The sequence below is a fragment of the Aulostomus chinensis genome, chromosome 14, assembly GCF_037954235.1.
Source record: "Aulostomus chinensis isolate RoL2024-O1b breed Wild chromosome 14, RoL_Achi_v1.0, whole genome shotgun sequence".
Classification (NCBI taxonomy): Eukaryota; Metazoa; Chordata; class Actinopteri; order Syngnathiformes; family Aulostomidae; genus Aulostomus; species Aulostomus chinensis.
Genome location: NC_141333.1, coordinates 7,341,501 through 7,356,383, shown reverse-complemented (window position 1 = coordinate 7,356,383; position 14,883 = coordinate 7,341,501). Strand labels below are relative to the sequence as shown.

The window sequence follows — 14,883 nt, the reverse complement described above, 5'->3', positions numbered from 1 at the left end:
TCAGTGAATCTCCCTGTTGGATCAAGAGAGCATTGAAGCGCGATCCCACTCCTCAAATAGGGTTGCAGTAGATCCTGGAGCAGATCACCACAGGTCACAACGGACACATTTGATGACAATAATGTCTGACATGTAGATCATTAAAAGAATGAGAGGGATTTCCACTATAAAGCCTATTAGCACATCCATTACCCGCCACAGATCGAACAACCATTAAACATAAACTCTGTTCTTAACACAACCCAGGGCCTTTCTGAAAGTTTGTTTAGAAAATTCGGCACAAATCGTTCACAAAAAACAAATCTGACATTGTAATTAGCATCATACACCACACAGTGACACTGTAGCTCCATTCAGAAACATGTTGTGAACGCTGTACCAAGCAATCTAAATAAACCTTGAAGACATTGAATTGAAACCCGAAAAAACAACGTTATTTAAGTCTTTGAAGGTGTCAGAAATCAGATGACTAACAGATGAGCTGTGTTGTTGCAGCTGTAGGGAATAATCGCCGACCACTCCAATTATCTTGGACAGGAATGATAATAATATATAGGGATTGTGACATAAACAGTTACATGCTGCAGGATTCAATAGATGACACAGTTTGGATCAGATCAGTGACATGTTAAACACACAGAGCTTACATTTAAAATTGGAAACACCTTCACAGTTTTGCAGTTCATGGGGAACAGTTAATTCTACAGGGTTTAGTTACGCTAGAGAGAGTTTATGTGGTATGATGTGATGATGATCCGGAGGACAGATCTCAAACAGACCGATTTATGAGATTACATCATCAGAGGGTTACTAATAGCGGACCAGCTTCCTTCACCCTTTAACTATATTTTCTCTGTGAATATTGAACAAAGCGGCTGCCACTAGAAATGTCCTCGTGTCATTTTTGGAGAATAAGATGAGACAGTTCAACCCTAATAGTGGCTGCAAAGAGGGGCTGAAATAAAATAAACGTGCTCAGGTTAATAATCAGGATAACTTATCATTACTATTCACTTCATCTTGTGATGAATTGATAAATAGTGGAGGAATATGATTAAGCTCATGTTCTTGGGTGCTTTCCTTCATTACGATCTTACAGAATACTTGTAGTTTACTTAAGTATTTAGAATTTATTTTTTCCTGCTTTCTACCCAGGAAAATATAACCAGTGATGGAAGAAGTGTCCAGATTTTTTACTTAAGCTAAAATAATTTGTGACCAATAAAAAATCTGCACTGAAAATGTACAGTGAAAGTGTCTAATCAGGAAAATGCTCTCCAGGCATTTACTCACGGCAAAAATGAGCAGCAGGATTCCCTGCGAGTAATAGCGCAATATATCATATCATTAAATTACTACTCATTCATTAATATAAAATCAGTGCATGGGTTGGAGCTCATTTTTCTGAAGGACTGAAACAAATGGCTATTTTTATTATAGATGAGACTGGTGATTAGAAAAAAATGTTGAAAAACTGTTTTGTTTTGTCCAAAACCGAAAATGATTTAAATTATAAATATATACATATATTGATAGTGGAAACAATAAACATACATGAAGATAGAACTATGAATAACATGTGATACCCCCTACACACATACACACACACACACACACACACACACACACACACACACACACACACACACACACAGTTTGCGTAGCTATCCTGATTAGGACATTTCATTGACTTCCATTCATGTGAATATCCTTACCCAAGCCCTAATCTTAATCCTAACCCGAACCAATTGATACCTAACCTCAACCTCAAGGTAACTGCAATTTACACTCTAACTGTGACCAGGTGTTCATTAATTAAGTTCTGCCACATTAGAACCAGTCTTTGATCCCCATGAGGACTAGGGGTCCTGATAAGTTTAGTGTTTATATCAGAAAAGGTCTCCAAAAGATGACAAAAACCAAGTACACACACACACACACACACAAACACACAAACTTACAGAAATACATCATAAAAGAACCAAAAAAACATGAATCTAAAGTGTTTATGACATGCACACCAGAGCAGTAATCAAATTTGTGTGTTATGTTTAGACATAACATAAACAAAGAAAATGTCATAACACTTTTTAATGAACAGAGAGGATAATATCTGTGTAAGTGTGTGTGTGTGTGTGTGTGTGTGTGTGTGTGTGTGTGTGTGTGTGTGTGAGACCTAAACTTAAGTTGACTTTAATGCAGCTCAGGAGATTCTTCTTGTCATCTGTGTCCGTCTGTGTGTCCATCCGTCTCTCCGTCTCTCTTTCAAGCAGCTTCAGGGACATTTGGCTTCAATCACTGAGCAGACTCAAATGGCAGATGAATGCTTCTGTTACGCGCACGCGTGTGTGTGTGTGTGTGTGTGTGTGTGTGTGTGTGTGTGTGATGTTTTAGTCTGTGTTGGGAAGGGTCTTTACTCTACTAAGGGTTTATTCGGAAACCTGAGCGGCATACATTAAAATATTATTTAGTCATTTGGATGAAGGCTGACTACCTTGTGTGTGTGTGTGTGTGTGTGTGTGTGTGTGTGTGTGTGTGTGTGCGCGCGCGCGCGCGTGCCCACCTTGATGTGTGCGTTTGTGAGTGCATGTGTGTAATATTTGATTTTACGCTTTCTGATTTAAGGCCTGCCTAGTTCCTCTGAGGTCAGTTAAACACACACTCACTCTCACAAACAGAGGCTTTGTACACAAATGACAAACATGGCGTGACGTTACAGCAAATTACCGATTCATTTTTTTTGTCTTTCTAACTTTGTATGTCTCTCTCTGGTAGCAGCAGCAGCAGGAATAATGCAGGTTTGCTGAAGTGTGAATACTGTCAGTCGAACCCAGGCACAATATGAACTACAATGTTGGGATTTCCCCCAAAAATCAAGAGGAAATGTAATGTGTTACATGGAAAAGACTCTTGCGCAACACAAGAGTGCCTGGAAAATGTCTTCCTCCATCTGATAAATTTGAACACCGCACTTGCGTTTTATCCTTGACTTTTACTCCATAAACAGTCCTTGAGCATATTACTACCTTTTTTGCTCAAATGTAAATGTGTAAATGTTTTTTGGTTTTTTTTCACAGAAGTTAACATCAAAGGTACAAGCAGATGCTTTTTCATACCCTGATCACATGTGGGCTACTCTAGAACCATGATTTGAAAACTGGGGCACATGTACCCCCTGTGTTACATACAGTTACTTTCAAAATCCTGATTTTATCTATTGCACCCTGAAAGCCTCATCTGCCAATCAGAGTCAGAGGAATAGTTTCTCCTGGGTGATTTAAAAAAAAACAAAACAAGGGCCTTTGGAGCAAATATGTCCTGTGAGCCAATGGAGCAAGGGGGGGGGGGGGGGTGCGGACAATTAAGTATTATGAGGTTGTGTCTGTGTTTTGTGGCTCACAAGTAACAAATGTTAGAAACCGTGGCTCTCTGCTGTTAAGCTAACCTACAGAGTGCAAGCTTTTCTACGGTGTATGCATGAGAAGCATGGTTTCAGCTACAGGGCCAAGAACAGGCCTGCCATGTACTAAATATTTATGTGACTCCGCTTCCCCTAAATCAAAATGTAGGTGATTCTTTCTACAATTTGTTGCCAACAGCGATGACTCCTCTGCTGAATTACAGCTCATATAAACAAATAAGGTTCTCAAGCCCGTGTCCTAAACATCTCCACTTGGCTTGGAAGCTCCATTTGGCTCTGGACTCATTGTTGAGAAGTGGACTGGCTCAATGACAGACACTTAGCTCAACACAAGCCTCGTTACTATTAATAAGTGCTCTTTTATTAAATGTTTGGAGAAAGTTCGGCAGCTGTAAAGGAAGGTTTGTTTGGTTTTTTTAGAGTAGTGACGGTTAAGTGTTAATAGGACTGAAACAATACACGGCCCTGCAAAGCACGGGGCCATCGATTGATCTTTGATCTCCAGCAGTATGTTTCTTATTTTCAGAGCTTGAGCTGATTCTCCTTTGGACTAGTTTTGATCATAATGAAGAGGAGAATAATGATATGATCAATATGTTGGAGCTGGAAATGATTACCAGCGTCAGGGTTGATACCAACCTCATTAAGCAGATCGGATATCAGCCAGAAATGTCCATCAGCGCTACGTTTCTTTGTCAGTTCCACAGATAAATTCCCTTTGTCTTGGCAGGAAGCCATACCCATAGTTCAAAGTAATCTCAGGTGTATTTTTATGTGCTTTTTTTTTAAAACGCCTGGAAAAAATGTAAAACTTAGTCGGTGTGATGCTGAAGTCATGCAGCTGTAGTGCAGTTCCTTCATTGGCAAACTTTAACTTTGTTCTCGTACTGATTTCATTCGTGCTTCAAGAATCATAAAAGTGGCGTTCCCTTGTGAAGTTTATCTCGCTCTCATGAACTTTTATATGCCAACAAACTTATTTTCAACTATAATATAAAACCCAATGTAAACATCCTATCAACTTTCGTTGGAGGGAACCATGGCGATGCCTAAAAACATGTCAGTCTCATTGGAAACCAGAAAAATTCGCCCCCCACTGGCCACGCGATAGAATGCATGTTTAAACTTGTGTCAAGTGTTTTGTTTTTTTGTTTTTTTTACAGTCTATGCATGTAACAGTGAGGCAGCTTATAAAGTGATGAAGGTGAGGATGATGACTAAAGTGATAATGCTGGTCATCATGCTGGTTGTGACTTCATAGTGACATTGAGTTTAGTTAAGTACTGAAGGTAAAAATACACAGTCTACATAATGTCTGTGTATTGGGAGGTCAGTCCTCAAACAGCTGACCTCTAAAGGTCACTTTAAAGTGGTGTGTGCTCCAGTTTGGCTTCTCTGTATAAAAGTATTTCATCTTCATACTGATTTTGCAGATTTTGTTGTTGTTGTCAAAGTATCTCGTAGCTAATGGATTTGAATAAACAGAGTAGTAAAAATGAAAATGTAATATTCCCCTTCAAAGTGTAATGAAGTACAAATACTTCAACATTGTACTTAATTGCTGCGCTTTTGAAAAAAAAAATTCGTTACTTTAAACCACTGAGTGGGGGTGCGGTTGATGAGGATGCTGAACGATGTAATGCTGATGATGATGATGATAATGACGTATATGATTGCAGGAGCTGGCGTGCATAGTGACGCTGGTGCTTCGTGGTTATACGAGGCACGTTAGAGGGGACGATAACGGCAGCGCGAGACCCCCTGGGTGAACTTTAATAACCTTAGTAAAGGGTGCGCTGCACTTGCACCGGCGGTGGGAGTGTCCACGTGGTGGGGAAGAGCCGCTTCACTCTCAGCTCGCGCGCAGTCGGGAACAGCGCTCGCGGTTTTCACTCTGAATTTGGCGTCAGCGAGCGGGAGGTCGAAGAACTGAACGAGAGGCGCAGTCCACTTTTGTGTCTTATCCCTCAGGTGTCATGGCAGTTCGTCGGGCCGGTTTGGCGCTCCTGTGCGCGGTTCTAGCGGTGACGCGCGCTCGCCGGAGTTCACCGGAGCAGGAGGATGTTCAGGAGAAAATCGACAGCGCCAGATGCACTTCCAGGTGTCTCACCCTGCACATGACACAGTTAACCGCCGCCTTCAGACACCTCCAGGTAAATCTGTGACCCGTGTCTCTCAGTAGGAATAGATGCCGACGCTGACGTCAGCGGATAAGATCCCACCTGAGAGCTGAAGGAAACATTTGGTGTCTTCCTGAAGTCTTATTTTGACACTAAATATGATCACAAATGTATTTCAACGTGTGACTTTTACTTATTGTATTTTAAGAGGCCAGTTGGAATCAGTGGCATCTGTATGATAACTTTGTGTGTTTCCAGGTTTGCACATTCAATATTGTATTTTTTCTGATATTCTGAGGTTAAGTAGCCAATCTCCCAGGTGAACACTGAAGGTGGGATTCACAGAAGTGGGAATATGTTTGTCAGATACAGAAAATTCTCATTGTGGTTGATTAAACAGAGGAAATTCAAATAATTTTCTCACCAAAATAACACCCATATGGTGCATGTTCAGTGAATTTGTAACTGTAGCTGTATTCAGATGGGGATTTCTCCATATTGACCTTGACAGATGTGACCCCAGGTTTTAAAAATAAACCTGTAAAATGAAAGTTCAGTAGCTTCGTAGAAAATATGCTGCGTTCCAAAGAAAATGTAGCCATTATAAAGTCTTTTTTTCCCCGTTAATCATTCACTTTTATGTCAGATGGAAAGCACGGATCAGCTAAGCTCGGATGCGCCCTGGAAAGCACGTGGATGATTTAGATCTGAGGAAGCTCGGTGCTCTTGACCCCCTGTGTTACCTCCAACATGCTTTTCATCAGGATGTTTTGATTTATATTTCCATCTTGTTCAAATATTGAGTGGTTCCAGCGCGGAGGGGCAAAGGTAGCGGGGTAAAGAAAAAAAAACAAAACAGTGAGCTTGTTGGTTTATAGCAGTTGACAAAATTGCTCATCTCGCTGAAATTGCTGGCCAATGCAATGCGGCCTTTGTAGTGAGGAATGCAAGATTAACGGGGACATTAGGACGTTACCAAGTTTTGAAAAGCCACTTATCGTTAACGGCTTCAACATGTGCATGCTGTGTAGTGGGTGGGAAAGTCATTAACCGCAAAGTTCAGGCCCCATGGCTCCGAGGTGGGGTGGAGGGTTTGCATGTGTTCATGTATAAAACGGAGGTTTGGTCTGGTCCTCAGCCATCCGGGATACACTCTCGCCACCTGTGCATTGAGTAATGAGGGTGGCCCTTGGATGACTCTCTGGCAGTAATGTGTGTGTTTGTGTTTCTGGAATGGAGGTGTGAGAAAGGGAACAATTGCTTTAAAGTTTATGAAGTGGAGTGCGGTAGTCAGATGTTGAGCTTCAAACAGCAGCGATGGAGGAGAGTGGAACAGACCGGGAGGTAGCGAACTGGTCTGAGTTTCTCTTGGTCTGAACAAAATGTTTTATCCCATTCCGTTCGAACTTTTATGTTTTTCAGTTCGGATGTGGTGAGCTTGTTTGTTGCCTTTAGCTGCAAGCACACAAATCTACGTGTTGAGAAACTATTCCGGAATCAGGAAAGGAAAAACTTCATTTAGAGTTCGTTGACTACACTTTGTGGTGTGCTGTTCATGCCAACGTCTGTAGTTAACACTTAATTCTGCCATTTTACTTGAGTGTCCAAATATTTTGCAGGGAACAGAAAATGAGAGGGGGAGGGTTTTCACATCACAAGGGTGGTGTTCTGTTCCCTCCAAAAATCTAATCGTTTTTGAATGGATATGTTCAAACTTAAAAGAAGATGAACCCGGGAGATAAAAGTGAATTCTTGAGGGGAATTGAATTCATTAAAAGAGTCATATGATGAAGAACCTGTCTAAAAACGTCCGTTGACAAATTATCAAAGGCGTGGACCAGTACAATCCAAATCTTCTTTAACCGAGCATGTACTCAATATTCCACAAACACTTGGATTTGAGCGAATACAATGACACATTTCTGGTTCACTGCAACTGTCACCAGCTCACACATTTATGTGCATTTGACAGTTTGTAAACAGACATTTTAGACACCTTAGTTGGTCTCCACTCGCTTAAGAATATGTGGCTTTCTGCACTGTGGAGACACCAAGAATCCATGCAAGAGGGAAAAATGCCTGTGTGAATTCAAGACACCGAAGCCATTGAAAAGAAAATTACATTTTTGGGGTGAAATATCACTTAAATATTGATGAGGCAGACAAAAATCTCCCTACTCTTTCAAAAGCTACAGAGGCTTAAGAGAGGAGATGGAAATTAATGGAACGCTGTTTGATACCCGAAGAACACAATTAGGTCTTGTTAGGGATTTGAAGAAAGAGACAGATAAAATGGTAAAATTTGTTAACCTGAAATGATATGGAAGAGCTTCATTCATGATGAACGTTAAGCTGTTACTGGCTCCCACCCGCTGCACATTTGAGAGCAGAGGGAACTCCTCCAAGGAGCTCTATGATGTCATCAGATCTACATCCTGTTCTCCATCAATTCCAAAATTAAACTCATTGTTCCTGAAACTAATTTCTATCATCATACCGAATTCAATCAAAATCCATCTCCAACTTTTTGAATTATCCCGCTATGAGGTAAACTAACGACGATGATCACATGACCTCCTTGGGACCGTGACAAATAGGTTGAATGTGTGATCCAGAAATTTTGCACTGAAAACATTCTGTTTTAGCAAAAGTAAAATAAGACTCAAACAAGGACACAAGCAGCCACATCCTGGAGAACAGCATCACTCCCTGAACCTATTATAGCACTGGAGGAGAAGGCCGAGTGATTGATGGGTGGGAGAATGTCAGAGCATTCTTTCATTTCAGGAACATAACATTTAAATGTGAAAGCCTTTTGATAACGGCTCCATAACTATAACATCAGTGAAGACAAATAGAGCTTTACTCATCCTCGACTGTCACCGCACTCAGACACACACACACACACACACACACACACACACACACACTGCTTCCTCTGGCTGCATGTGGGTGAACCCTGTGTTTTTGGCTCTTTCTCTCTTAAGTGTGCGTGTGGCTATAGTGTGTAGCCAATAGAATGTGAGTCACCAGCTTTCTATTTACACCTCTCTTTTTGCCGCTTCCCTGGGATTTCCACTACTTTCCCTCCTATGGTGTCATAGCTTAATTATAGGCCTTTGTGTGCAAGAAATGTGTGTGTATATATATATATATATATATAAGTTGGTATGTTGTCATAATGTAAAATTCCTCCTTGATGTGAAATCCTATAAATATATTTGAAACACACACACACACACACACACACACACACACCAGCCCTGCCGTAGGAGTAGGATCTTTTTACACATACGTAGTAGATTAGATTAGACTGCTTGTCTTAAACACTCACATGTCTGTGGTGCTGATGAGTGGATGGTGGGAGCCAAGGCTCCAGTGACAGCCAATGTGAGACTGAATGAGCTGTGTGTGTGTGTGTGTGTGTGTGTGTGTGTGTGTGTGTGTGTGTGTGTGTGAGTGAAAGAATGCGAGAGAGGGAGCATCATATATGTGTGTGTGTGTGAGTGAGTGAAAGAGTGCGAGAGAGGGAGCATCATATATGTGTGTGTGTCCCAGCGTCTCTGCGGTAGGTAATTCTAATCAGCCCAAAGGTCGCTCAGCCAACCAGTCACGCTCTGAGAAAGACCAGAGACAACCGTCAGGTCAGGTTGCATTGAGACAGACAAGCAGAGAAAGGCAGGTAGACAGACTCTGTCATGCATTAAGACAGGAGAATGACAGGCCAGCAGGCAGGTAGCAGGTGTGACAGACATACAGGAAGACAGACGACCTGACAGTGTCTTGCAGATGCTAAAAAGTGGAGTGATACGGAGTCAGAGCGGTAAGCAGAGAGAAGGACAGACGGTTGGACACAAAGGCCCACTTGATTCACCACAGAGATAAAACTACTGCTGCTGCGGCCCCCCTGTCATTTGATCGGTGGGATAGACGGCGATTAAGTTGTGAGTGACTCTCACCTGAACCCAGGAAGAAGTTCAGTGACAGTATAGATCTGCACTCGGTAGAGCAGTGCTGTGTTTTTCTTTCCCAGCTGAAAAGGCCAGGAGCTTTCCTGAAAGAGCCCAAGTGGGAGCGTTTGAGAGTTCCTTGGAGGTGCGGCATCTGTTCAGCTGAGACATTTCAGTAGCTATGATACTGAATATGTACGCATAAAAATGTCAACACAATGTACAGTACTTCCTCTGGTCTTTGGACGAAGTAAAGACTGAATTCAATCATACAGTACGGTTCAAGAGCTCATTGATGTTCAGCTCTGGTACGTGTTTTCGGGTGTGGCAATAGCAGTTTAATGTAATACACATTCAAACATAAGGAATCATGGGTTTCTTGAAAATTCTGTAATTAATTATGTATTTGCAGTTGATATGCATCGACCAATTCATCGACCAAAGCATTTAAGATATTTCAGTTTAATTGGATTTAGGTAAATGTGTGAAAAAAGAATGAACTTCCATCCATCCAATTTCTGGAGCCTGTCCCAGCAGACATTGGGTGAGAGGCGGGGTTCACCGTGGATGTGTCGCCAGTCTGCCGCAGGGCCATCAGAAGGAGTTAGGGGTTCAGTGTCTTGCTCAAGGATACTTGGACGTGGTCACCGGGGGAAGTGAGGATCGAACCAGCGACCCTTTGGCCGCTCTACCTCTGAGCCATAGAAGAACTTTAGGGGTCTAAATATCTGTTATTTTCTATGCATTTAGAACACTTTTCACTCTTCATAGGCAATGATGGCCAAACCACTCAAAAATATGAGACAATTATGAGGCCGCAATTGAACAATTACGAGTGACGGGGTAACAACTTTCTATGTCTGCAATATTACTGCAATATTTAAATAAAAATCAAAGAGAAATTTGAGATCAGAATCCTCATTCAGCCCTTAGGGGTGAGAGTATTTTATTCATGTGTGCAGTGTGCTTCTCCTTGAGCTGGGAAGACACTCGGCCTGGTCGTATATGCTGATTGTGCCATAGCATAAAAATGCGGCGCTCTCATTGAAAACAATTACAAGGCCTCAGAAGAAAAAAAAAAACGCTTTGATGGACACACAGGCCCTTATTCTGTGAGCTGCTTCAGTCTTGACCACATCAGAACTGGATGGGACATCATATCTGATATCTGAGCTCTTAGATCCATTCTCCTTCCTGCCGACGACTATTTGACTCGGCTGAATCATAATCAGACGAGATAATGTCGGGTGTTGACCCCTTCGTTGCTGTTGGAGCTGAAGTGGAACAGAAAGATGGATGCAGACGCAACAGTGAAATCAGGCCAGATTCAGGACTCTTTAACAACTACTTTGTTGTGATACTTGTTGTTTACAGGATGTGGGCCACCACAAACACCAACATTGACACATGCGCGCACACACACACACACACACACACACACACACACACACACACACACACACACACGAACCAAAGACTAATCAGGAGCTTCTGTCGGGAATTTCTAAACCTTAACACAGTCTTTTTGGGAAGAACTTTACATTCTGTTGAGTGGAAGTTAGTCATGATACATTTACAACCACATGCGTGTGCACACACACTCATGCAAGTGACACACACACACACACACACACACACACACACACACTCACACACACCGTAGCTGTGTTTCTGGTCATCTGGGGCTGATTAGTGGAGTTAATGCCTCGTGTTAAATAGACTTTCTACTGCACCTCACCACAAACACTGACCACAACAGACACATACACACACACACACACACACACACACACACACACACACACACACACACACACACACACACACACACACACACACTGTCTTTCTTTGCCTCTCCTCACAAAGACTTTTTTTTATCGCTGCATCTGGCAGAAGTGTGATTTATATCTCACTCTTTCAAATAGTGAAGGGTGAGTGTGGCTGTGCGTGTGCATGATGAGAGTGCGTATATTTCTGCGAGGGTTTTTTTTTTGAGTGTGTGTGTGTATTTCTGTCTGTATGTGTGTGTACCCCTGCTGTTGCATCCAGTAATACGGGTTGTTATTCTTCAGCGGTGATTACTGTGGACTCGTCAGAACCATGTGGAAGTCCTTTAGTGAAAGTGTTTCTTTTCACTTTGGGTCCATTCTGATTTTGAGGGCTCTCTCGTGTCACAGGCTCACAGACAAATTTCTCACTTGGATCCAAAGCTAAAAAAAAAAAGACCCTGTATTTATAGTGTCTTTATGAAATCCAGCCTTGTGGAAATCCATCATTAAAAAGGAGAAGCACTTCTTTTTCAAAGTGAATTTGATAATTTTCAGGTATTCAGAATAAGTGTAAGGGTATATGTTGTTTAAGATATGAGGTGTTTAAGATAAAGATAAAAAAAATGTTCCCCTCATCCACTTCAGCCAAAATAGATGCATTTTAATCAATTATTGATGAAAATACGCTGTTTGGAGTCGATTCCCCATAAATACAATAACACTGACAAACAAACCTCAGCCAGATGAAAAAAAATCCCCAAAATTTATTACGTCCTGTTTCATGAGTAGAATCCACCACTTCTTCCCTGCTGCTCCTATTAACTAATATTTATATCCATCTTTCACCTTCTTTTGTCTGCCTCCCCCCTGCTCTTTTCAACTTCCTCCCTCCCTCCCTCCCTCCCTCCCATTTCCTCTCCCACATCCAACTTCTCTCCTACCAATCCTCCCTTTCTGTCCTTCTCAACATGTGCAGCTGTTTTGCCGTACGCGCACACACACACACACACACACACACTAAGACCCTTCAACACCCCACTTTGACCACCTTTTAATAGCCATACGGCACACAGACCCATCGATACTGCCTTGATTGGCTCTGGCAGCAAATATGTCCCATGAAATTGACTTAAGGTGTGTGTGTGTGTGTGTGTGTTTATTGGAGAGTGTGGGACAAAGAGAGAAAGAAAAGATGGCAGCTTAAAGCAGAATGGGGGTGGGGGGGTGGGGGATCCTGCCATTGAAGGTAGAAAAAGAAAGAGAGCGTGAAAAGATTAGCAGAGGGGATGAAGATGTGAAGCCTGAGTCGAAGCAGCTTTGTGTGTCCTCGGTGAAAATCTGGAGATGTTTAACAGTCCTCTTCGCTGTCTTCACTTCTCCGAGTGGAGCATCTGCAGAATTTCATCACAGTGATTTTTGAACACTTTGTTTTTTCAGGAGATGGTATGAACATGAAGAGACCAGAGCCGGAGAGGACAAATAAAGACAAGCTAATCTTAAGTTGCAGGAAGTAGTTTGTGTGTCTTTGTGTTGCACTTAGATTGCTTGACTGCTCCCTCTAAAGGATGGCAGAGTAAACCATGGCTCTGCTGGAGGATGGATGATCACCACCATCCTAACAGGGCATCAGACTCTACAGTTTGAGGTTGGGGCTTATTCATTAGCAACACAAAAATCACCAAAAATGGACCCAACACAAACTGAATGGTGAACGGGTACTTTAAGCTGTCTCTACTGGGCAATAGAAGATCAAACTTCTGTTGTGTTTGTGATACTGAACAGGCAAGAGGTCAGTTGGCCTTTTTTTTTAGGTTTAAAACACATGGAAAGTTGCTGTGGGAGCTGTGATTGTATTGGCCGTTTTTTTTTTATTGTTATGATTTTCACGCAATAATCTTTCCACCATCAAAAAAGTCCAATCCTGCCAGCTGGACAATGACAGCACTCTGTAAGCAGCTGAACCTGAAACGTGGACAGCTGTGGACAAGCTGCAGCTCTTCCCATTTGCGAACATATTCTTGATTGATGATTTGTTGGTTTTGGAGGATGCCCTGTCATGTCCCACAGTTGGGAAAGAGCTTTTAATCACACTTAGACTGTCCAATGAACACTTCTGTAAAAGTGTGTCGCGGCCTTAATTCCTCGCCCTCTCACAGTTTAAACTGCTGTTGCATGAGACGAGAAAGCCGAGTCTACATACAGTAAGTGGCCAACCTTCATCCAACTTAAAATAGTAAACTTCTTTCTCGTTTGACAGAGTCAATCCAGCATGTGTCATGCCACGAAAGCCCTTAACCCCTCATCTCTCACCTTTATCCTTAGCGCTTTTCCCCTAACTGCCCCTTAACCTTCGTCATACCAGCAGCACAATGGCTACTTAAAAGAGCACAAGCCCTGAAAAGCGCGTGTTCAAAGAGATGAGCTTGGTTCAGGCTAAATACAGCTCCCTCAGGAGGGGGTTTAGACATCGTTAAGAGGCTTATCACACACACACACACACACACACACACACACACACTAGAAGCTGACACTCTCTGGAGACACCCATGACAACAGACTTGTGTTCTAATAGCTGTTTTGGTGTTGGCGGATGGCATCATGACTGTGCAGATGATGACCAAGTATTTGCGAGTGAAGGCTGCCGCACCAACTATTTCACCACTGCAAATTAGATCTGGGTTTTACTCACATTAAAAGACCTTTCCTGTTTTTACAAACATTATGTGACTTTATCATGTTAGTTGATCTGAACGATCAGTTTTAGAAGTTTCCATCGTTTTACATCATTGTATGCCACCTAAACCTGACTTGGCAGCGAAGACAGTGAGAGCTTGACCTGCACTTGACCCCTGTGTGTGCAGTTTGATTGACATCAAACGGCGCCGTGGCGACAGCCTTCCCTGCTTTCTTCACAGCCTTTTGATAAAAGCCAGATTTTAGAAACGTAACTGTCCTGCCTTGGTTTGGCTTTTGAAAACTAGAGCCAATGAAAATGTTGGACATTGCCTCGACATGTGGAGCGGGGGTGACCGTAATAACAAGTATGGATATCTCTTTGTTTTTACATATTTTCATTCTATATAGTTCTCAAGTTGGTGAGGCTTTAGGTTTTGGTGTTGGTTTGGTCGATCTGTATTTCTGTCACTGTGGTCATTAGATGACGTCTCCTTCTGTCATAGTGGTTGTAGCAGCCATGTTTACTGGTGGTCTTGACTCACCAGGCAGCAACTGTGCACACGCATACACACACATATGCATACATGCATAAACATCTGTCTGATTCAGCCACCACAAACACAGTGTCTTAAGTCATTTTGCACTCTGTGGATAATTATGTAAATAAGAAAAAAGGTGGAGCGTGTGTCTGTCTGCATGGTAGGTTTGTTCTGGTTATGTAATTTGTTCTGTGACCTTTTACTAACAATATTTTGCTTTCTGTCTCCTTGTGAGTTCTCCTGAACACAGAGTGCGTCAAATGCATATTTTGTCTATGAAAGATTTATTTTCCTGTTTACTTTAATGGTTGTCCTCTCCATTTCTTCCAGAGTGACCAAGTTCTGGTTTGGTGTGAAAACCACAGACGATGTGCACAGGTGAGTACATTTATACACAAACTTGTACCA

At 42.1% G+C, this 14,883-nt stretch overlaps 1 protein-coding gene across 3 annotated transcripts in view; it reads left to right on the top strand.

Moving 5' to 3' along the window:
• The window catches only part of anos1b (anosmin 1b), a 57,169-nt gene that overhangs the window by 11,511 nt on the left and 30,775 nt on the right, over positions 1–14,883 (top strand). For 2 of the 3 annotated variants that reach the window (XM_086224103.1, XM_086224101.1), the window contains exons 1-2: positions 5,243–5,574; positions 14,806–14,853. In XM_086224103.1, coding sequence (XP_086080229.1) covers positions 5,398–5,574; positions 14,806–14,853 — 225 coding nt within the window. In that variant the 5' untranslated portion in view covers positions 5,243–5,397. Of the gene's footprint in view, positions 1–5,242; positions 5,575–14,805; positions 14,854–14,883 lie in introns of those variants that run through there. The other variant, XM_086224102.1, reaches the window with a different exon arrangement.